General features: G+C 51.0%; 1 protein-coding gene across 1 annotated transcript in view; it reads right to left on the bottom strand.

Moving 5' to 3' along the window:
• The window catches only part of TIMM50 (translocase of inner mitochondrial membrane 50), a 62,259-nt gene extending 44,946 nt beyond the window's left edge, over positions 1 to 17,313 (bottom strand). The window contains exons 1-3 of the mRNA XM_060257619.1: positions 17,106 to 17,313; positions 13,649 to 13,799; positions 9,606 to 9,637 (exon numbers count right to left, since the gene is read on the bottom strand). Of these exons, the coding sequence (XP_060113602.1) occupies positions 9,606 to 9,637; positions 13,649 to 13,799; positions 17,106 to 17,294 (372 nt within the window). The 5' untranslated portion in view covers positions 17,295 to 17,313. The remainder of the gene's footprint in view (positions 1 to 9,605; positions 9,638 to 13,648; positions 13,800 to 17,105) is intronic.
• Positions 17,314 to 22,106: the final 4,793 nt, after the last annotated feature.

Consider the following 22,106-nt stretch of genomic DNA (forward strand, 5'->3'; position numbering starts at 1 on the left):
GCACCAGAGAAGTGAGGCTCAAAACAACAAGAGCCAGGGCCTTTTCCGTTGCTGCCCCTAGCTGGTGGAACGAGTTGCCGGAGGAGGTTAGGGCCCTGCGAGAGCTTCCACAGTTCCGTGGGCCTGCAAAACGGCACTCTTCCGCCAGGCATTTACAAGATGGTCACATCTGCGGCAACGGGACTGGCCCATAAGAACACCACCCATGCCTGACCTTGCCACGCTGTGGCGATCCGGAGACCTCCGAGTACGGCTAACCACCAGAGTTCAATCGCTGCCTGAAATCCCGATTGTAGCACATGCAGATATTTTAAAACTGTTTCTATGTTTTATGTTTTATTGCTGCTTATCTTGTCGGTCACACGGATGTGCTTGGGTCGACGCTTGGTCTGTGAGCTGCTCTGAGCCTGCCTTCGGTGGAGAGGGCAGAATATAAATTAATTAATTAAATAAGGATCTGTAAAGGAAAGGAAAGGTCCCCTGTGCAAGCACCGGTCGTTTCCGACTCTGGGTGACGTTGCTTTCACAATGTTTTCACGGCAGACTTTTGATGGGGTGGTTTGCCCTTGCCTTCCCAGTCATCTACACTTTCCCCCCAGCAAGCTGGGGACTCATTTTACCGACCTCGGAAGGGTGGAAGGCTGAGTCAACCTTGAGCCGGCTACCTGAATCCAGCTTCCACCAGAATCGAACTCAGGTCGTGAGCAGAGAGTTCAGTCCCACAGTACTGCAGTACTGCGGCTTTACCACTCTGCGCTACGGGGCCGCTATATTGCATTAGGAAAGGAAAGGTCCCCTGTGCAAGCACCGGTCGTTTCCGACTCTGGGGTGACGTAGCTTTCACGACGTTTGTATGGCAGACTTTTTTACGGGGTGGTTTTGCCATTGCCTTCCCCAGTCTTTTACACTTTCCTCCCAGCAAGCTGGGGACTCATTTGACCGACCTCGGAAGGATGGAAGGCTGAGTCAACCTCGGGCCGGTACCTGAATCCAGCTTCCGCCGGAATTGAACTCAGGTCTTGAGCAGAGAGTTCAGACCACAGTACTGCAGCTTTACCATTCTGCGTCACGGGGCCGCCTGTTACCTAAAAGACCCCATGACTGTCTCCATGTTGTGCTACGTGCCACCAAATCCCTGCCCGCTTAGGGCAACCCTACGAATAAGTGTTCTGCTCTTAACAGCCTTGGTCACGCCTAGCAAACGGAGGGCCCTGGATTCCTGGATTGGAGTCCATCCGTCTCTTGTCGGGTCTTCTTCTTTCCCTGCCGCCTCTTCCTTTGCCCCAGCATGATTGTTTTTTCCAGCGAGTCTTGTCTTGAAGTGCAACAGCCGCAGCATTCTAGGGCAGTGCCCCCCCCCACCTTTTTTGGCACCAGGGACCGGTTTTGTGGAAGCCAATTTTCCCCAGGGGCCAGCGGGGGTGGGAGTGCTGGGGTTTTGGCTGCCCCAGGCTGCCCCCACACCCCATTCCTACTCCTCCCCATGGGGGTCTTTAAATGAGGGGCAGGTGAAGGTCACTGCCACGCTGCCCCTTCGACCCACCCGGGACCTGGACCCGCGAATGGAAGAGGTAGTGCTTCGGAGTGACGCTCCTCCGCCTCTTTCGTCTGCATCACTCCACGGCCCGGTTGCTAACAGGCCACGGACTGGAACCGGTCCATGGCCCGGGGGTTGGTTCTAGGGAGAATTCAGGCTTAATCTCTCCTCCCCCCCCCACCCCCTTCAAGTTGCAGCCAACTTCTAGCGACCCCCAGAGGGTTTTCAAGGATGTTCAGAGGTGGTTTGCCCTCCTTGCCTGCCTTTGCACGGCGGCCCTGGCCTTCCTGGGTGGTCTCCCATCGAAATGCTAACCACGGCTGACCCTGCTTAGCGTCTGAGATTCGATGAGATTGGACGGCCTAGGCCAGAGGTGGCCAAACTGTGGCTCGGGAGCCGCATGTGGCTCTTTCACGCATCCTGTGTGGCTCTTCAAAGCTCCCATTGTCCCATCGGCTGGCTTGGGGAAGGCAGTTCTCTCTTTAAATCACCAAGCCAAGCCAGCTGGCAGCTTGGAGAATGCATCTGAAGTTAAAGTTACTTTATTTTCACCTCTCCCCAATCTATTTGCCTCCTTCCTTCCTTGTCTTGCAGCTCTCAAACATCTGACATTCATGCCTTGCGGCTCTCAAACATCTGATGTTTATTCTATGCAGCTCTTACGTTAAGCAAGTTTGGCCACCCCTGGTCTAGGCTCTCCGGGTCAGGGCTGATCTGATCTAGAACCCACTTCTTTGTCTTTTTGGCAGTCTATGGTATTAGTAAAACTCTCCTCCAAGACCACATTTCAGATGGACCAGCTTTCCTCCTCTCGCCTTTGTTCACTGTCCAATTTTCACACTCATACACAGCAACGAGGAATACTCCATCAGGAGTTTCCTTCATCTGTGTCGCCAGCGACACATCCTGACCCTTAAGAATCTTTTCTGCCTCCTTCACGGATGCCCTCCCAGCCTCCATCTCCTTCTGAGTTCTTGGCCGCAGTCACGGAATCACATCATTGGAAGGGACCTCCGGGATCACCTAGTCCAACCCCCTGCATGATGCAGGAAACTCAGAAATACCTCCCCCTAAGTTCATAGGACCCTCATTGCTGTCAGATGGGCATCTAGCCTCTGCTTAAAAACTTTCAAGAAGGAGAGCCCACCACCTTCCAAGGAGGAAGCCTGTACCACTGAAGAACTGCTCTAGCGGTCAGGAAGTTCTTCCTAACGTTGAGTGGGAAACTTTTGATTTAATTTCAACCCACTGGTTCTGGTCCTGCCTTCTGGGGCCACAGAAACAATTCCACCCCATCCTCTATAGGACAGCCCTTCGAGTCCTTGAAGATGGTGATCCTATCACCTCTCAGCCGCCTCCTCTCCAGGCTAAGCATGCCCAGCTCCTTCAACCCTTCTTCATAGGACTTGGTCTCCAGACCCCTCATCCGTTTAGGTTACACATCTGTCCTCCACAAAACCAGTCTCTCCTTTCAGAAGAGATCTTTGAAAATTAAAAGTTAAATCTTCAAAGCAGAAGAGTTAGATTCGAGCAAGATTCTTCAGGTAGGCAGGTCCCAGGCCATATAGGGCTTTAAAGGTGATGACCAGCACCTTGTACCGAACTCGGTATATTACTGGAAGCCAGTGCAGAGTCCGAAGACCCGGCTGAATGTGCCCCCATCTTGGGAGGCCCAATAACAGCCTTGCAAGAGCCCAAGCTCCTTTTATCAGGAACGTTCTGACTTTTGACAGCGTGTCCCCTGAAAATCTCGCTAGGCTACTTCGTGCAAATAGAGCAGGTTATTTCTCTGTTAAGGAAAGACAACAGACAGCGTGCACAAACCTCTGGCTTCCTTATGGCACGCCCTTCTCGGAAAGAAACCAACTGTGTCAGAAGGGCCTCGTTAGCACAAAGGGACTCATCAGCGCAAACGGGATCAGAGGCTGACTGGCATGTGCCACCAATAAGCCGACCCGCTGCCCGTAAAGGCGAGAAGCAATTCACAGAAGCACGAAAAGAGAGTGTGGGCAATAACTGGAGTGGGGGGAGGAAAGGAAGGACAATTCACCTGAGGCGAAACTCCAAGGAACAGGGCAAGACAACTTCCTCACCTCCCGAGACAATATAAGTGCTGTTTGCAGCATAGTGAGGAATGACAACTTCGGCTGACAACATCAAAAGCTGCCCACTAATAGCAAGGGCAGTCAGGAAGTGGGGGGGACACTTCAAAACAAAGGGGGAAAAGGGGGGGGAAGAGAAGAAGGGAGGAGAGGTCTGGCCTCTGTTCAAAACTCCTTGAGGCCACTGCAGCAATTCACACCTCATTTCCTCAAGGCTTCTGCTGCATATGAAAGAAAGGGAGAGAAAGAGAGAGAAAGAAGAAGATGTCTCAGAATCTCCTTTACCTTCCTCCCCCACAACAGACACCCTGTGAGGTGGGTGGGGCTGAGAGAGCCCTCCCAGAAGCTGCCCTTTCAAGGACAACCCCTGCCAGGGCTATGGCTAACCCAAGGCCATCCCAGCGGCTGCAAGTGGAGGAGTGGGGAATCAAACCCGGTTCTCCCAGATAAGACTCCGCACACTTCATCACTACACCAAAGAGAGAGAGAGAGAAAGAAGAAGATATTGGATTTATATCCCGCCCTCCACTCCGAATCTCAGAATCTCCTTTATCTTCCTCCCCCACGACACCCTGTGAGGTGGGTGGGGTTGAGAGAGCCCTCCCAGAAGCTGCCCTTTCAAGGACAGCTGTGAGAGAGCTATGGGCTGACCCAAGGCCATTCCAGCAGGTGGAGGAGTGGGGAATCAAACCCGGTTCTCCCAGATAAGACTCCGCACACTTCATCACTACACCAAAGAGAAAGAGAGAGAAAGAAGATATTGGATTTATATCCCGCCCTCCACTCCGATTCTCAGAATCTCCTTTATCTTCCTCCCCCACAACAGACACCCTGTGAGGTGGGTGGGGTTGAGAGAGCCTTCCCAGAAGCTGCCCTTTCAAGGACAGCTGTGAGAGAGCTATGGGCTGACCCAAGGCCATTCCAGCAGGTGGAGGAGTGGGGAATCAAACCTGATTCTCCCAGGTAAGAGGCCGCACACTTCACCACTACACCAAAGAGAGAGAGAGAGAGAGAGAGAAAGAAAGAACAAAAAAAGGAAGGAACGAACGAACGAATGAAAGAAAGACAGCATTCTTGTAATGGGCACAGAAGGGCACAGGTGAAAAAAGAAGGGGAAAAGGAGACATGTTTTTCACATGGGTAACATAGAAAGCACCTCTCTAGGAACCGAGGGCCAAATTAGGAATGCCAGCCTCCAGGTGGGACTTGAGGTTCTCCTTAAATTACAGCTCATCCCCGAAGAACCGTTCACCTGGAGAAAAGAGATGCTTTGAAGGGTGGGCTGTGTGGCACGGTACCCCACCACTTGGAAGTCCCTGTTCTCCCCAGGTTCCATCCCATAATTTCCAGGAGTCTTCCCACCTGGATCTGGCAACCTGACGCCTCCCCCCCTCCATGCCTCACCTTAACTGCCAAAACACTTTCAAAAGCAACTGAAAAATGGGAGACAACAATCCATTCTCGGAACTCCACGATGCAACGTTTAACAGATTTGGACAAGTCAGATCTAGACTCTCCTCTGAGGCATAATTAATCACGAGGGCTTCCTTTTGAGTACAGAACAAAAGACTGGGCTACTCTATCTATGAGCCTCCTTGAGTTAGGTGGAAAGGCCTAAGTGTTTGAATAAATACATAAAGGACTGATATTATGGCAAGTCGCGGAAATGGTGTGAACTTCTTGCTTGACTATACCAGCAGCACTGTTGGTCAGCAGCAGCAGCAACAAGAGTTTCAGCATTTAAGCTGTTGCGAGTCAAAGCTCCCCACATCCACAGCAAAGGTTACATCTAGAATTAAAGTTTGTTGGTTTCTTAAAGGTGCCACTGGATTCAAACTTTGCTCTATATATCGTGGCTATATTTAAATACACGTGTTCAGATCCACCAAGTTACTAGTCACCATGAAGCAAAGACAAAAAACAGCGGTGGTGGCGGGGAGACAGAACAGATCCTGAATGACCCTGAGTCGCCCACGGCAGCAGGAAGGCTGACGCAAGGGTAAGCCTTGCGTGCTTAGTCACAGTTGTGTTATTTGTGCACATGGGTGTCTTCAGCTTCTGCTGGCTACCTTGAGTCCAAGGAGACGAACTCGGAATCACGAGGAAAACTGAGACATAAATGTACGAATAAACACTTAACATTTTAAACAAATAGATACTTCCCACCACGAAAACTCTTGCAGCTTCCTCATCCCCAGGTCTACCCACAATGCCGCTTCACTCAGTTCAATATGCTAGGAGACTGCAGACTGCAATTGGTGCCTCGTGCAAAAAAGAAAAGGGATTTCCCCATCGAAATTCCCATAACAGATGGAGCGATGCACGCAATTTCTACGACTCCGCTCTGACTCGCTTTTATCACAGACTCCCCAAAGAGAGTCCCTAAATAACCCCACAAATGGGTCTCTGACGTGAAGGCTTTTACTCTCATCTTAAGCGAGAGGACAAGCGCTGCTAATGTGTCTGCGTCTGATCAAAGGAACTTGGGACACTCGAAAGCCCATACCCTGAATCTCCTGTTGGTCTCGAAAGTGATACCGGAGGCGACTCTAAGCCACGTTGATGGGCAGCTCTTCAAGAGGAACAGCCAAGGGAGGAAATAAAACTCGCCCGAGATGGAAACGCGGAGGCTGCAAAGGACAGGGAGGAGCTGTTGGCAATGAGCACATCAGCCTGCCACCAACATGGCCCATTCACACATCCGTGGCAACACGTGCCTGTTGTAATGAGGACCACGAGATGCCATGGGAACTTTGCGCCAAGCCTTTCTCATGGCCCCCTTTTTAGTCACGGAATGGGCCACCCAAGCCCTTTTTTTTTAAATGGCAAAACAGGGATTTGGAAAACCCTGAATGTTGGCTAGGCTGGTTTTGCCTACGGGGGGGCGGGCGGGGGGGAATACCTGTGGGTGGATGCCATAAAGACTGGGTTTTTTTTTTTTAATGTTGTCTGTAATCCTGTATTACTTGTGCACTTTATTCAGAACTAGAAACTGCAGAGTGGGGCAGGGGAAATTTAGAGGCTTGACTGTCTGGGGTAAAGGAGGCATAAAAGGCAGCTCACAGGTGACGAGGAAGGCAGAAGAAAGGAAAGGTAAAAAGATACACCACACGGGCTACAAAATCTCCTGTGAGCACTGTTGTACAGGCAGCTGGCTCCATGCGTTCTGATGCACCAGTACAGCAGCGGGAGCAACGCCATCGTAAAAATATGTGTTTGAATCAGAGCCCTAACGGTTGGTAACCAGTTTTAAAGAACAGATCGATGATGCCAGGAGAGGGTGGAAGGAATGCTTAACCTCTGTTCTGTGCCTCCCTAAAAGTACTGTCAGATGACGCTCCTTCTTTTAAACACTTCAGCGTTAAGAACATAGGAGACGCCATGTTGGATCAGGCCAATGGCCCCGCCAGTCCAGCACTCTGTGTCACATAAGAACATAAGAGAAGCCCTATTGGATCAGGCCAGTGGCCCATCCAGTCCAACACTCTGTGTCACATAAGAACATAAGAGAAGCCCTGTTGGATCAGGCCAGTGGCCCATCCAGTCCAGCACTCTGTGTCACATAAGAACATAAGAGAAGCCCTGTTGGATCAGGCCAGTGGCCCATCCAGTCCAACACTCTGTGTCACATAAGAACATAAGAGAAGCCCTGTTGGATCAGGCCAGTGGCCCATCCAGTCCAGCACTCTGTGTCACATAAGAACATAAGAGAAGCCCTGTTGGATCAGGCCAGTGGCCCATCCAGTCCAACACTCTGTGTCAAAGAAGAACATAAGAGAAGCCCTGTTGGATCAGGCCAGTGGCCCATCGAGTCCAACACTCTGTGTCACATAAGAACATAAGAGAAGCCATGTTGGATCAGGCAAATGGCCCATCCAGTCCAACACTCTGTGTCACAGAAGAACATAAGAGAAGCCATGTTGGATCAGGCCAGTGGCCCATCCAGTCCAACACTCTGTGTCACAGAAGAACATAAGAGAAGCCATGTTGGATCAGGCCAGTGGCCCATCCAGTTCAGCACTCTGTGTCACAGAAGAACATAAGAGAAGCCATGTTGGATCAGGCAAATGGCCCCGCCAGTTCAGCACTCTGTGTCACACAGTGGCCAAAACCCAGGGGCCATCAGGAGGTCCACAAGCAGGGCCAGGACTCCAGAAGCCCTCCCACTGCTGCCCCCCAAGTACCAAGAAGACAGACCATCTCTGCCCCAGACAGAGTGCTATACCTTGTGGCTAAGGGCCACTGATGGACCTCTGCTCCATATGCTTATACAGTCCCCTCTTGAACCTGTACCTGTGGCAGTGAATTCCATGAATCAATTACTCTTTGGGCGAAGCGGGAATCCCTTTGATTTGTTCTAAGTTACCTGCGCATTAATTTCACTGAGTGCCCAAGAGCTCTTGCGCTTTAAGAAAGGGAGAAAAGTACTTCTTTCTCTGTTTCCTTTATCTCATGCATAATTCTGCAAACCTCTATCATGCAATCCCTCAATTGTCAACCCTAAACCTTCTTCATGGGGAGGGTGTTCCACCCGTTATCATTCTAGATGCCCTTTTGTGCACTTTTTCCAAAGCTAGAAATCTTTTTTGAGGTACAGTGAGCAGAATTGTACACAGTATTCCAAAGTGTTGGCAAGTGTCAAGGTTAGCCAGTATTACCAAGGAGAGGGTTTCTTCCCCCCCCCCCCCCATTAAATGATTTTCAAACTGGAAGAGTCTCTACCACTTTGTTGCTTGCCGCAGTGGACAGAATGCTGAGTGCAGACCCAGAAACCTGGGTTCAAATTTCTGTTAAGCTACAAAGTTATTTCGTGGATCTCACAAAAAAAAGGGGGGGGGGTACAAAAAGGTAGTCCCCTGTGCAAGTATCAGTCATTTCTGGTTCTGGGGTGACGTCGCACCACAATGTTTTCATGGCAGACTTTTTACGGGGTGGTTTGCCACTGCCTTCCCCAGTCATCTACACTTCCCCCCCAGCAAGCTGGTTACTCATTTGACCAACCTCGGAAGGATGGAAGGCTGAGTCAACCTGGAGCTGGCTACCTGAACCCAGCTTCCGCCGGGATTGAACTCAGGTCGTGAGCAGAGCTTGGACTGCAGTACTGCAGCTTTAACACTCTGCGCCACGGGGCTCTTCCAGGATCTCACAAAAGCCATTCTTAAAAACTCACTCTCAGCTTGAAAGCCAATGCACTGGTTAAGAGTATCAGACTACTACTTGGGAGAGTCGGGTTCGAATTCCCACTCATGCCACAGAAACTTGCTAAGTGACCCTGGGCCAGCCACACTCTCAGCCTAACCTACCTCACAGGATTGTTGTAAGCTTAAAATGGAAAAGAGGAGTGTGATGGAAGCTGCTTTGGGCTCCCAGTGGGAAGAACGGCGCAGTAGAAGTAAACTAAATAATCTACCTCACAACATCGCTGACAGAATACAAAGACATGAGGACTGTAACTGCTACAGAACTGCCAGAATCCCTACAGTCATCATACATGGAGAATGTATACAAACTACACTTGTCCTACACAAAGGGAACGTGGCCATCAGCTCGATCCCAAAAGCATTTTGTTGCTTTTCTTTTGCCCTCAGGACTTTATCACCTAACAAATTTACGGGGGCCTGGAGAAGAAGGTGGCGACGGAGCAATGAGCTTCCGTGAATGCTGAATGCTCTGCAAGTTTATTTTATCTTTTCTCCTTTACTCAGTTATAATATAATGTAATAGTTTATAGCTTCGCAACCTCTCTGCTATTTATCTCTGTCCTTCCGCTGTGTCCTTTGAGCTAACAAATGTTAACCGCCCTCCAGATTTAAACTTCACCCCATCTCAGAAGAGGTGAGAAAAAGGGAACACAGCATTCTTCCTCCTTCAACAGCGGGGCCAATTCAAGCAGACGGTGACCCCTGGTGGCAGCTCTCCACAGCAAGCTTCAGATTTAAAAAATGCTCTGAAAACCATGGGCTTACCTTAACACCATGTTCATCCACTGAATTGCTACCTGCCCCAAAGAAAGAGAGAGAGAGAGAGAAAACAGTTTGTAGCATCGCACAGCAAAGAAGATTCTAAAAGCGATAAAGAGCCTATTTATAAGTTTCACTTAAAGCACCAGTGCTCAGCTCTAGTGGCTCTTTCTTATACGCTCAGGGTAATGTGTCAAGGTGTTTCCTTGCCATAAGTACTTCCATGTTGGTTCAGTTGTAACCGGTTCAATTGTAGTGCGGGGTTACAATTGAACGGTTGTAGTGCGGGGTCTTCCTGCTACAGTAACAATTGGCTGTTGTGCTTGTAGGTACAGACAGCTGGCTAATAGCGCATATATTTTGTCTGTGTAACTTATAAGTGAGGAGCCCTGTGGTGCAGAGTGGTAAAGCTGCAGTACTGCAGTTCAAGCTCTCTGCTCATGATCTGAGTTCGATTCCGGTGGAAGCTGGGTTCAGGTAGCCGGCCGAAGGTTGACTCAGCCTTCCATCCTTCCGAGGTTGGTAAAAAGAGTACCTGGCTTGCTGGGGGGAAAGGGTAGATGACTGGGGAACGCAAGGGCAAACCACCCCGTAAAAAGTCTGCCATGAAAATGTTGTGAAAGCAACATCATCCCAGAGCTGAAAATGACTGGTGTTTGTGCAGGGGACTACCTTTACTTTTTTTTTTTTTTAACTTATAAGTATCTTTTTTCTCACCCTGAGGTATTTGGTACGCTTAGGCATTCAAGGTTGTACTCTCAGAGACTATCGCTGTCTGGGGCTAGCTGTAACTGGAATGAAAAAGGGGTTAATCACTGTCTGCAGCTAGTTGTAACTGCAATGAAAAGTGGGCAGGGAGTGCTACTTCACTGGTAGAAAAAAAGGCGCTTTTTACTCAAATGAACTAACGGTCTGAACCAAGAGTGGCCAAACTGTGGCTCGGGAGCCACATGTGGCTCTTTCACACATATTGTGTGGCTCTCAAAGCCCCCACTGCCCCGTTGGTTGTCTTGCAGAAGGCATTTGTGTCTTTAAATCACTTCTCCAAACCAAGCCAGCCAGCAGCTTGAAGAATGCATTTAATGTTAAAGTGGCTTTCTTTCCACCTCTCCCTCCCTCTTACCATCTATTTTCCTTCCTGTTTGCCTGCCTGCTCTCAAACATCTGACATTCATGTCTTGCGGCTCTCAAACATCTGACATTTATTTTATATGGTATGCTTGGCCATCCCTGGTCTGAACCAACCTATGTATCTGAAAGTTTAACCGTGGCTCTCCAGTTCTACCAAGTCTTGCCTGAAACGGCTTCGTTAAATGAATACAGCTTTCTGTGATTAAACAAACACAGAGCTGGTCGTTAACGAAGACTGCGTAGCACTTGCCTTAATGCCGACTGCCACTCTGGGGTCAGGAAGGAATCTTCCTCCGGGCCGAATTGGCCAGAGGTCCTGGAGGTTTTGGGGGTTTTTTGCCTTCCTCTGGGCATACATAGAGCAGGGGTCACTGGGGGAAGTAACTGTGATTTCCCAGCATTGTGCGAGGGGGTGGACTAGATGGCCTTTGGGCTCCTTCCAGCTCCATGTTTCTGTAACGCAGAAGGACATGGAGCGCCACTGAGATCAAGAGCGCCTGAGACAGCTCTTACAATTTCAGTTTCAGAAGAGCAGCTATATGCTCAGTCACCACCAGTGTTCCCTCTCAGTTGAGTTAGGGTGAGCTAGCTCACAGATTTTTAGCCTCCAGCTTACACATTTTTGTCTTAGCTCAGGAAGGATAACCCTCGTGCACAGTCACTTATGTAGCGCACAGTACATCACATTGATTTAGCACACACTACATTGACGTAGCGCACAGCTTTAACGCCAGTAGCTCACAAAGGAGAATTTTTGCTCATGAGACTCTGCAGCTTAGAGGGAAGAAGAAGACGACATTGGATTTACATTCCGTCCTCCACTCGAGAGTCTCAGAGCGGCTCACAAATCTCCTTTATCTTCCTCCCCCACAACAAACACCCTGTGAGGTGTGGGACTGAGAGAGCTCTGACGGAAGCTGCCCTTTAAAGGACAGCTCTGCGAGAGCTCTGGTTGACCCAAGGCCATTCCAGCAGGTGCAAGCGGAGGAGTGGGGAATCAAACCTGGTTCTCCCAGATAAGAGTCCGCACACTTAACCACTACACTGGCCACCACAATTCTCCTTTTTTCACTAGCTGGAGGATGGTGATCATATGGCCTTCCACATACCAGCTAGAGGAGCGATCCTGTCTCCAAATGTGGATTAAACCTGAGGAAACAGCAGAGGAAATTCCATGGAAAGTTCTTGACTGATCCAGGGCGCCCACAGACAAAGGGAACAGCCCTGGCTCAAGGGTGAGAACCTGGTTTGCAGAGAGAAGGTCCCAGGCATCCCAAGCTAAAGGATCTAGGCAGCAGATGCCAAGAAGGAGCCTCTATAGCTGAGGCCCTGGAGAGCTGCTGCCCGTAAAGAGTAGACCAGGGGTGTCAAACATGCGGTTTGGGGGCCGAATCAGGCCCCTGGAGGGCTCCTATCAGGCCCTCGAGAAACCGGCTGTCATCTGCTTCCTTCTCCCTCTGATTTGCTTCCTTCTACATCACAGCTTGCTTTGCCAGGCTTGCTCAATCGCACAGGAGCTACAGAGCAAAATCTCTCTTTTCTCCATTGGCTGAGGCTCCTCCCTTGGGAAGGACAGCTTGCTTTGCCGGCCTCTCTCGGTTGCGCAGCAGAGCTACTGAGCCAAGCTTCTTTTCCTTCTATTGGCTGAGGCTCCTCCCCCTCCCGGTCCCCTGGGGAAGGCAGGAAAGAGCCAGAGCTTCCTTTGCCCAGTTCCCTGGATCCCATGGAACAAAGCAAGAATCTTTAAAACCAATGAGTGCTAACTCTTTAAGCATTATATATATATATATATATATATATATGTGCTTGCCTGTGTTCTTTATAGCATTTATATCTCCGCTACCTAATCTTAAATAGGTACACACATGGCTTGGCCCAACCTGACATGGCCCGGCCCAACAAGGTCTCGTTTATGTCAGATCCGGCCCCCATAATAAATGAATTCAACACCCCTGGAGAAGACTATGCTGACCTAGCTAGTCTCTGCCTCTAAAGCAGCTTCATATGTTTGTAATGGAACGGCAACATTCACATTCCTTTCAATCGTGGGTCCCCAACCTATCTGAGCTTGTGGGAGATTTCGGAATTCTGACACAGTAGAATAGGCACAGCCGCAAAACGGCTGCCACAGAAACGGCCGCTGCGGGAGGCAGGGCCAGCCACAAAACTGTTGCCGCAGCTCACCTTCAGCTCCACAGTGAAGAGTCTCATGCTGTGGTGGCAGCTGCTTGGCAAAGCAACATTCGGAAAAATCTGCATAGCCAATCAAATCTCTAATAGCTATTCAGAAGCCCTGCTGGGCAAAAGGGCCACCTGGCATCACCCAGTGTCTAAAAACGGTGTCAGCGGGAGTCATCGCATCCCTGGGACAGTGGCTCAGGGGTAGAGCATCTGCTTGGGAAGCAGAAGGTCCCAGGTTCAATCCCTGGCAACTCCACTAAAAAAGGGTCCAGGCAAGTAGGCGTGAAAAACCTCAGCTGGAGACCCTGGAAAACAGCTGCCAGTCTGAGTAGACAAGACTGACTTTGATGGACCGAGAGTCTGATTCAGTAGAAGGTAGCTTCATATGTTCATAGGTTCAACTATGGGGAGGGACGGTGGCTCAGTGGTAGAGCACCTGCTTGGTAAGTAGAAGGTTCCAGGTTCAATCCCTGGCAACTCCACTAAAAAAGGTCCAGGCAAGGAGGCGTGAAAAACCTTAGCTTGAGACCCTGGAGAGCTGCTGCCAGTCTGAGTAGACAATACTGACTTTGATGGAATATAAGGCAGCTTCATATGTCCATATATACTGGAGACCTCTGCTTTCAACGTTCACGAAACCTTGGCCCACACGACACATGTTTTCTGTAAGGAAAGCCAGTGAGCGCGGATGTAGCAATCGCATTTGATGGGTGTGATGTGGACGGCAGCAAACTTACCAAAGATATAGATAATGGCCACTCCACTGCCAGCACCCATGAGCCCTGCTATCCTGAGCACCACCTTCTTCGCGTAGGCGGTATTTTCCTTCTGCTTCTTCTCTTGCTGCTCATCAGAGCCAGAGCTTTTCCCATCTCCCCCGTCTGTTGCCTACACAGGAAAGGAGACAGAAGGGCTCGGATCAGACATGACTCAAATCCACGGATTCTTTCCTTTCCTCTGAATTCTCTACATCAACAGGCATAAAGGGATGCAACAAAAGCCAGAACGGTTTAGTGCTTCAAGCAAAAGACTATTTTTTTCTATATTTTCATGTCATCTATAGTCTGCCTTTCTGGAGTGCAAACAAATGCAACAGAATTATGCATTTGATCCGTAAGCCCACTGCAAAGCACAACATTTGAACAATAATATTTGAACATTTTAATTGAGCCTAAGAGCAGAGATTCGTAGTAAAACTAAAAAGTAAATCAGCAAGCGGGTTACAAAACACAGTAATATTTAAGCCTAACAGCAATGACTCCTAGCATTATCCTACCTTATGCATCATTTAATATGTTATGTCACTATTACTGCTTTGTTTCAACTCTGCTCCCAATTTCTTTTACTTGGTTTTAACTTCTACAATCTTAATCCTATTACACTCTGACCTGGATAGCTAACCCAATCTTGTCAGATCTCAGAAGTTAAGCAGGATCAGTTATGGTGAGTATTTGGATGGGAGCAGAGGTTGTTTTGTAAAAAAAAAAAAAAAAAGGTGGTGGAGCTCATTAGCATATGCCACCCCCTCCACCAGCAACCCGGCGCAAGAAAGGACAGGCCCAGGTGAGCGAGGCCTGCTTGGGCTGGCTAGAGATCCAGCCACCCAAGCAGGTCTCACTCACCGGGGGCTCTCCTTACCCCTGCCGCCACAGTCGAAAGGCCAGCAAGCCGCCCACCACCCAAAATCACATCAGAAGTGGAGAAAGGGTGGTGTGGGCTTCTCCAGGGGTGAATGAGGGCTGCTGGGTGTCACGAGCTGGGGCTGAGTCAGGCAAAGTCCAGGGGCAGTCCAAGGTCGGCAACTCGTGAGCAAGGTGGGTCCAAGGCGCCAAAACAGAATCGCAATCCAGGTATCACCGGTCAGAGGTTCAGAAGCCGAAGTCAGGGGGTCCAGAGGTCCAAGCCAAAGTCAGGAATCCAAAAGCCAAAGTCAAGAGCCGGAGTGGATGCTAGGATGTCAGGTATGTGACTAGTTGCTTCCACAAAGCCTCCTCCCAAAGCCCACAGCTATATAGCCCTCTGCTGCCTGTTGCTCATTTGGGCTAATTGCTGTCTCAGAGCAGCAGCCAGGATCCTGCCGAAACTTAAGCATCCTCACACTTAGAAGGGCCAGAATCCTTTCACCACTCAGGGCTCAGGGAGCGTCTTGCTTGTGAGCGTGCCGCCCTCCTCCGATCCCTGAGGTCCTGACGAAGGCGGTCACGCACACGACCCACCAGAGAGGGCGAGGCAGGGGGGCTTGGATCTTCTTCAGCAGGAGGCAGGGGCACTGGTCCTTCTGCAGGCTCTGCAGGCTCGGTTTCTTCTGCAGGGTCCCCAGCACCCATGACACTGGGGGTGTGGCAAAGCCCCTGCTGGCTGGCTGGCCGGCCGCTCTCCTCATCCAAGGGTTGTTATGCAGCTGCACCTACTATTCAATGGACAGGGTAAGTGGGAAGGAAGAAGGGGAGCGCCTGCTGAATTCAAGGCCTGGATGGGAGATCTCCAAGAAAGTCCCAGACTGCGATGCAGAGGCCGCCAACGGCAAACCACATCTGAATGTCTCTTGCTGGCTGTAATGGCACTTTCTACCACCAGTCCGATTACACTGCCTGTTGGATGTTCCATCCTGGGGACTGCATTGACTTCCACTGTGTTACCCCCCCCCCCCCCCGCAAATTGCAGACTACATATAAAATAAAACACCATCATGCAGTGGGGCTGAGATGTAAGAACAGCAAGGAGAAAAGCCACATTCTCCCTGTCAGGCTGCATTCAAATCTTCCCTGTGCCATAACAACAGCATCTCCACTGTTAAATAAAGGCAGGAAGAGAATGATTGACAGATCCTTTCTAGCCCAAGAGAGACCCCCCCCCCCCCCGGCAACAGACCTGATTTCAAAACTTCCCGTGCCATGAAATCAGCCTCCGGAACAAGCACTCTCAACCTGACCTACCTCACTTTCTACCACCAGTCTTATTAGACTGCTCACTGGCAATAAGAATTGCACCACCCCCACTTTAAAAGGGAGGCAGGACAAGAGTGTTACTGACAGCTCCTCCCAACCCCAGTCAAGAGAGACCACCACCCCTACACACAGGCCAGAGTTCAAATCCGCACTGTGCCATGAAGGCGGCCTTTGGACTGCTCACTTTTTGCCTGACCTGCCTTGCAGGGCTGCTGTAAGGCCAATAACAACTGCACCACCGCTTTAAAGGAAAGGAAAGGCAGGGCAGGAGTGTGATTGACAGCTCCCCTCTACCCCAATAAAGAGAGTCCACCACCTCTACACCTGGACCTGGTTTCTCTTCAGAACTACACGTGGACCTGAGTTCAAATCCTCACTTTGCCTTTGGGCTGCTCACCTTTTGCCTGAGCTACCTTGCAGGGCTCCTTTAAGGCCAATAACAATTACACCACTGCTTTAAAGGAAAGGCAGGGCAAGAGTGTGATTGACAGCTCCCCCCTACCCCAATAGAGACGACACGCCCCCCCACAGACCTGAGTTCAAATTCTCCTTGTGCCACGAGAGTGGCCTTTTGGACCAGTTGCTTCCAGCCTGGCCTACCTAGCAGGGCTGTAGCCAGGAGCTGAGGAGGGCTCCTGGGGGTCTCTTGAGAGGAAAGATGGAGCCAGAGTGCAATTGACAGCCCCCTGCCCCAATCGAGAGGCAGCCCCTCCCCTTGAGAGGAAAGGCGGGGCCAGGGTACAATTGACAGCACCCTGCCTCAATTAAGAGAGTCCCTCCCCTTGAAAGGAAAAGGGGGCCAGAGTGCGACTGAAAGCCCCCTGCCCCAATCGAGAGAAAGCCCCTCCCCTTGAAAGGAAAAGCGGGGCCAGAGTACAATTGACAGCCCCCTGCCCCAATCAAGAGAGCCCCTCCCCTTGAGAGGAAAGGCGGGGCCAGAGTGCAATTGACAGCCCCCTGCCCCAATCAAGAGAGCCCCTCCCCTTGAGTGGAAAGGCGGGGCCAGAGTACAATTGACAGCCCCCTGCCCCAATCAAGAGAGCCCCTCCCCTTGAGAGGAAAGGCAGGGCCAGAGTGCAATTGACAGCCCCCTGCCCCAATCAAGAGAGCCCCTCCCCTAGAGGAAAGGCGGGGCCAGAGTGTAATTGACAGCCCCCTGCCCCAATCAAGAGAGCCCCTCCCCTTGAGAGGAAAGGCGGGGCCGGAGTGTGATTGACAGCCCCCTGCCCCAATCCCCCGGCCTCACCTGCTTCTGCTTGACGGCCTCCCTCAGCACGGCCTCCGTCAGCCCCGCCCCCACCACCTGAGGGGGAGCGCCCGTGCTCAGGAGCCGCCTCCACCGCCGGCAGCAGCAGCTAGCGAGGGTCGCGCCGCCGCCGCCTCCCCTCAGCACGGCCAGGGACAAGGCGCGAACGCCCGCCACAGCCGCCGCCATCTTGGCCCGCCAGGCTAGCCACCACGCATGCGCCGAGGGAGGCGGCAAGCGGCTCGGCCAATCAGGAGGCAGGGAGAGGGACGCATGCGCCGCGCGGAGACCGGAGTGGGAAGCTTCCGAGTCTTTTCCCTTCGCCCCGGCGGGGAGTTCTCGCCGCTCGGCCACGCCCACTCGTGGACGCTTGCCCAATCGCGAGGCGGGAAGCCTCTCCAGGGCTGTCAATCAGGTTGCGAAACTTCCTCCTGCCCTGTACAAGTGAAGGGGAGGGGGCAAGCGGGCAGTTCATTGGTCGCCCATTCAATGCACGAGGCGGCCGCTCTGACGTACGGAAGCGCGCTGTCCAATAGGGAGAGGGAAGGAGGCGTGGCCAATGGTCTCGTCCCTGATTGGCTCTGCCGAAGCGACTTTCCACTGCCCAGCAAGAAGAAAAACGCGGTCCACTCGAGAATGACCAGGGTTACCAACTCTCGTCCGGGAGGTTCCGGGAGACTTTGGTTGGGGCCTGGAGAGGGCAGGGTTTGGGGTGGGGCTTCAGCAGGGCATAAAGCCATGGAGCCCGCCCTGCAAAGCTTCTTGTTCTAAGAAACTGATCTATCACCTGAAGACCAGTGGGAACTCTGGATCTCCAGGCCCTGCCTGGAGGTCGCCAACCCCAGGTATTGACCGCTGGTGCCATGCAGAATTCCCAGCTGAAGTCAGGCGCGCCAAACCCTCGCCTCCCCACCAACACCTCCAGCATTTGGCAAGTCCCCTCTTCAGGTCCCCTAACCCAGCGCCAAATCCTCCCCCCATCCTAGCCTAAAGCATTAGACCAGGGGTGGCCAAACTGTGGCTCAGGAGCCATACCTGGCTCTTTCAAACATATCATGAAGCCCCCACCAACATGTTGGCCAGCTTGGAGAATACATTTAAAGTTGCTTTCTTTCCACCTCCCCCCATTTCCTTCCTTCCAGCTCTCAAACATCTGATGTCCACATCTCGTGGCTCTCAAACATCTGATGTCCACGTCTCGTGGCTCTCAAACATCTGATGTTTATGTCTTGTGGCTTTCAAACATCTGAAATTTTTATGTATTATTTCAGGGGTGGCCAATGGCAGCTCTCCAGATGCTTTTTGCCTATAACTCCCATCAGCCCCAGCCATTGGCCATGCTGGCTGGGGCTAATGGGAGTTGTAGGCAAAAAACATCTGGAGAGCTATCATTGGCCACCCCTGTATTATTTTATTTTAAGCAAGTTAGGCCCCGCCCCCTGCATTAGACAGACAAACCTCCTAGCGCTTTTGGCAATGCCGCTTGCAAAGAGCATTTACAGGGTGGTCTGTTTCAGCGCTTTTTGTGGGAGGGACCAGAGGCTTCCCCTGCCTGAATCCCAAACGGCATCACCCCCGCTGGCCAAGAGGAGTTCAAGCGTGGTCCCTCTAACTGCTTTTGGAAAGCAGGGTGTTTTGAACTTAGGACGCGTGGCAAAGCCAGTTGAAATTTAGGCGCGCCAAAACCCCACTCGCCAAAAGAATTGGAAGGCTTGTAGCTTCCGGTGGTTTAGGCAAGAGAGTGGTGAGGGTTCTATGTCAGAATTCCAATTCCTCTTGAAATACGGAAGCCGAGAGGAAAGTGGAATGCCACAGGCTCGGGAAAGCTGCACTCTTTGCGCAAAGGCTGTGTGATTCTCAATATCTGGATGACCACTGCAGAACATGCAAGGCTGCACTTCGTAGTTTGCCTTGGCTGCCAAAAAACCCCCAAAACCTTGGAGGGGTCACCGTACCAAGAAAGTATGTACTTGCGGGCCACCATACTGAAAACCTTGGGAAGTGCTGGTCCAGCCAGCATAAACTGTCACTGTTGGGTCATCATAACTTGCAAATCGTCGCTTTGGGTTGCAGTACTGAATGCTTTTGGTAAGCCACTCCCCCCCCCCAAGTAACTACAGCTGACATTTTGCAAAACAGCTTCATCCCCTTCCAAAAAAGCAGTTGGTATTGAGTCAGTATTCAGACAGCCAACATGCCTGCAATCATCCCCTACTTAGGCTACAGCTCTTAACACTTGGAGGTTTTTAAACAGAGGCTAGATGGCCATCTGTCAGCAATGAAGATCCTGTGAATTTAGGGAGAGGCGTTTGTGGGTTTCCTGCATTGTGCAGGGGGTTGGACTAGATGACTCTAGAGGTCCCTTCCAACTCTATAATTCCTGATCATTAGAGCAGTCCCTCAGTGGAACAGGCTTCCTCCTTGGGAGGTGGTGGGCTCTCCTTCCTTGGAGGTTTTTCAACAGAGGCTAGATGACCATCTGACAGCAATGAAGATCCTGTGAATTTAGGGGGAAGTGTTTGTGGGTTTCCTGCATTGTGCAGGGGGTTGGACTAGATGACCCTGGAGGTCCCTTCCAGCTCTGTGATTCTAGGATTCTATCCTGTGAATTTAGGGGGAGGTGTTTGTGAGTCTCCTGCGTTGTGTAGGGGATTGGACTAGATGAACCTGGAGGTTCCTTCCACCTCTGTGATTCTATGAACTTCCTGACCATTAGAGCGGTTCCTCAGTGGAACAGGCTTCCTTGGGAGGTGGTGGGCTCTCCTTCCTTGGAGGTTTTTAAACAGAGGCTAGATGGCCCTCTGACAGCAATGAAGATCCTGTGAATTTAGGGGGAGGCGTTTGTGAGTCTCCTGCATTGTGCAGGGGGTTGGACTAGATGACCCTGGAGGTCCCTTCCAACTCTGTGGTTCTAGGATTCCACCCTGTGAATTTAGGGGGAGGTGTTTGTGAGTCTCCTGCATTGTGCAGGGGGTTGGACTAGATGACCCTGGAGGTCCCTTCCAGCTCTGTGATTCTAGGATTCTATCCTGTGAATTTAGGGGGAGGTGTTTGTGAGTCTCCTGCGTTGTGTAGGGGATTGGACTAGATGAACCTGGAGGTTCCTTCCACCTCTGTGATTCTATGAACTTCCTGACCATTAGAGCGGTTCCTCAGTGGAACAGGCTTCCTTGGGAGGTGGTGGGCTCTCCTTCCTTGGAGGTTTTTAAACAGAGGCTAGATGGCCATCTGACAGCAATGAAGATCCTGTGAATTTAGGGGGAAGTGTTTGTGCAGAGGGTTGGACTAGATGGAGGTCCCTTCCAGCTCTGTGATTCTAGGATTCTATCCTGTGAATTTAGGGGGAGGTGTTTGTGAGTCTCCTGCGTTGTGCAGAGGGTTGGACTAGATGACCCTGGAGGTCCCTTCCAACTCTATGATTCTATGAACTTCCTGACCATTAGAGCGATTCCTCAGTGGAACAGGCTTCCTCCTTGGGAGGTGGTGGGCTCTCCTTCCTTGGAGGTTTTTCAACAAAGGCTAGATGGCCATCTGACAGCAATGAAGATCCTGTGAATTTAGGGAGAGGTGTTTGTGAGTTTCCTGCCTTGTGCAGGGGGTTGAACTAGATGACTCGGGAGGTCCCTTCCGACTCTAGGATTCTGACATTTTCAGTTCACTCTTGCCTTTCGGAATAAGGAGATTAAGGAACGAGGAAAGGTTGAGGGACTTGAGATGTTCAGTCTGGAGAGGGGGAGATTGAAGTGGGGGGGAAGGAGGGCTCTCTTAAAGTCTTTGAAGAGGCGTCACTTAGAGGAGGGCAGGGAGCTGTTCCCGCTAGCAGCAGAGGAGAGGACTCACAATAGTGGGTTGAAATTAAAGGCAGGAAGGTACCAGTTAGCTATTAGGGGAATCTCTAGTCTTACAGTCAGAGTGGTTCCACAGTGGAATGGGCTGCCTAGGGTGGGGGTGAGTTTCCCCTCCCTGGCAGCCTTCAAGGAGCAGCTGGACAAACCCTTGTCAGGGATGCTCTAGGGCTGATCCTGCATTGAGCAGGGGGGTTGGACTAGATGGCCTCTAGGGCCCCCTCCCAACTCTGGGATCCTATGGATGGCATTTAGAGATTCCACTTTTTTCTTCTTTTCCTCACAAAATAAAAACCAAACCAGACATCTGGTCAGACTTTAAAGGGCTTCATCTGATGAAGTCCAGATACACAGGTGAGACTGATTTGAAACTTAAGGACCCCATTTTCACAGAACTGTCATTTACACTCTAGGTATTTTGGGGGGGGGCTCATGTGGGCCAAAGTGAAGGCATGAAACCATCACATGGGGTCATGGTAAGGGTGCTGGTCTGAGAGATCCAGGTTCAAATCCTCAGTTGGCCATGGAAGCTTGGGCCTATCAGATATATTAAGACATATTAGGGAGCCAGTTTGGTGTAGTGATGAAGTTCGTGGACTATTCTCTGGGAGAACCGGGTTTGATTCCCCACTCCTCCACTTGCAGCTGCTGGAATGGCCTTGGGTCAGCCATAGCTCTGGCAGAGGTTGTCCTTGAAAGGGGAGCTTCTGGGAGTGCTCTCTCAGCCCCACCCACTTCACAGGGTGCCTGTTGTGGGGGAAGAAGATAAAGGAGATTGGGAGCCCCTCTGAGGCTCTGATTCAGAGAGAAGGACAGGATATAAATCTACGGTCTTCGTTTTCACAAGGGTGTCGGGAGGATAAAATGGAGACTAGAATGATGGAGAGAGCATGAACAAAGTAATACAAATAATATATCTGAAGCCAGACTGGTATTTCATCTGTGCAGTATATTGAAGGGTGGCCAGGTTAGTCTGTCTGTAGCAGCAGAGAAGAGCCCAGCAGCGACTTAAAAACTAACCAAATCTGTGGCAGGTTAGGAGCTTCCATGAGTCGTGGCTCACTTCTTCAGCGTGGAAACATTTAACTGGAGATTCTGTCCCAAAGGAGGAGGCCCAGAGGTGGGGAGTTTCTTTACCCCAGGCAAACACAGCAAG

The sequence above is a fragment of the Heteronotia binoei genome, chromosome 17 (genome assembly GCF_032191835.1).
Source record: "Heteronotia binoei isolate CCM8104 ecotype False Entrance Well chromosome 17, APGP_CSIRO_Hbin_v1, whole genome shotgun sequence".
NCBI classification, from domain to species: Eukaryota; Metazoa; Chordata; class Lepidosauria; order Squamata; family Gekkonidae; genus Heteronotia; species Heteronotia binoei.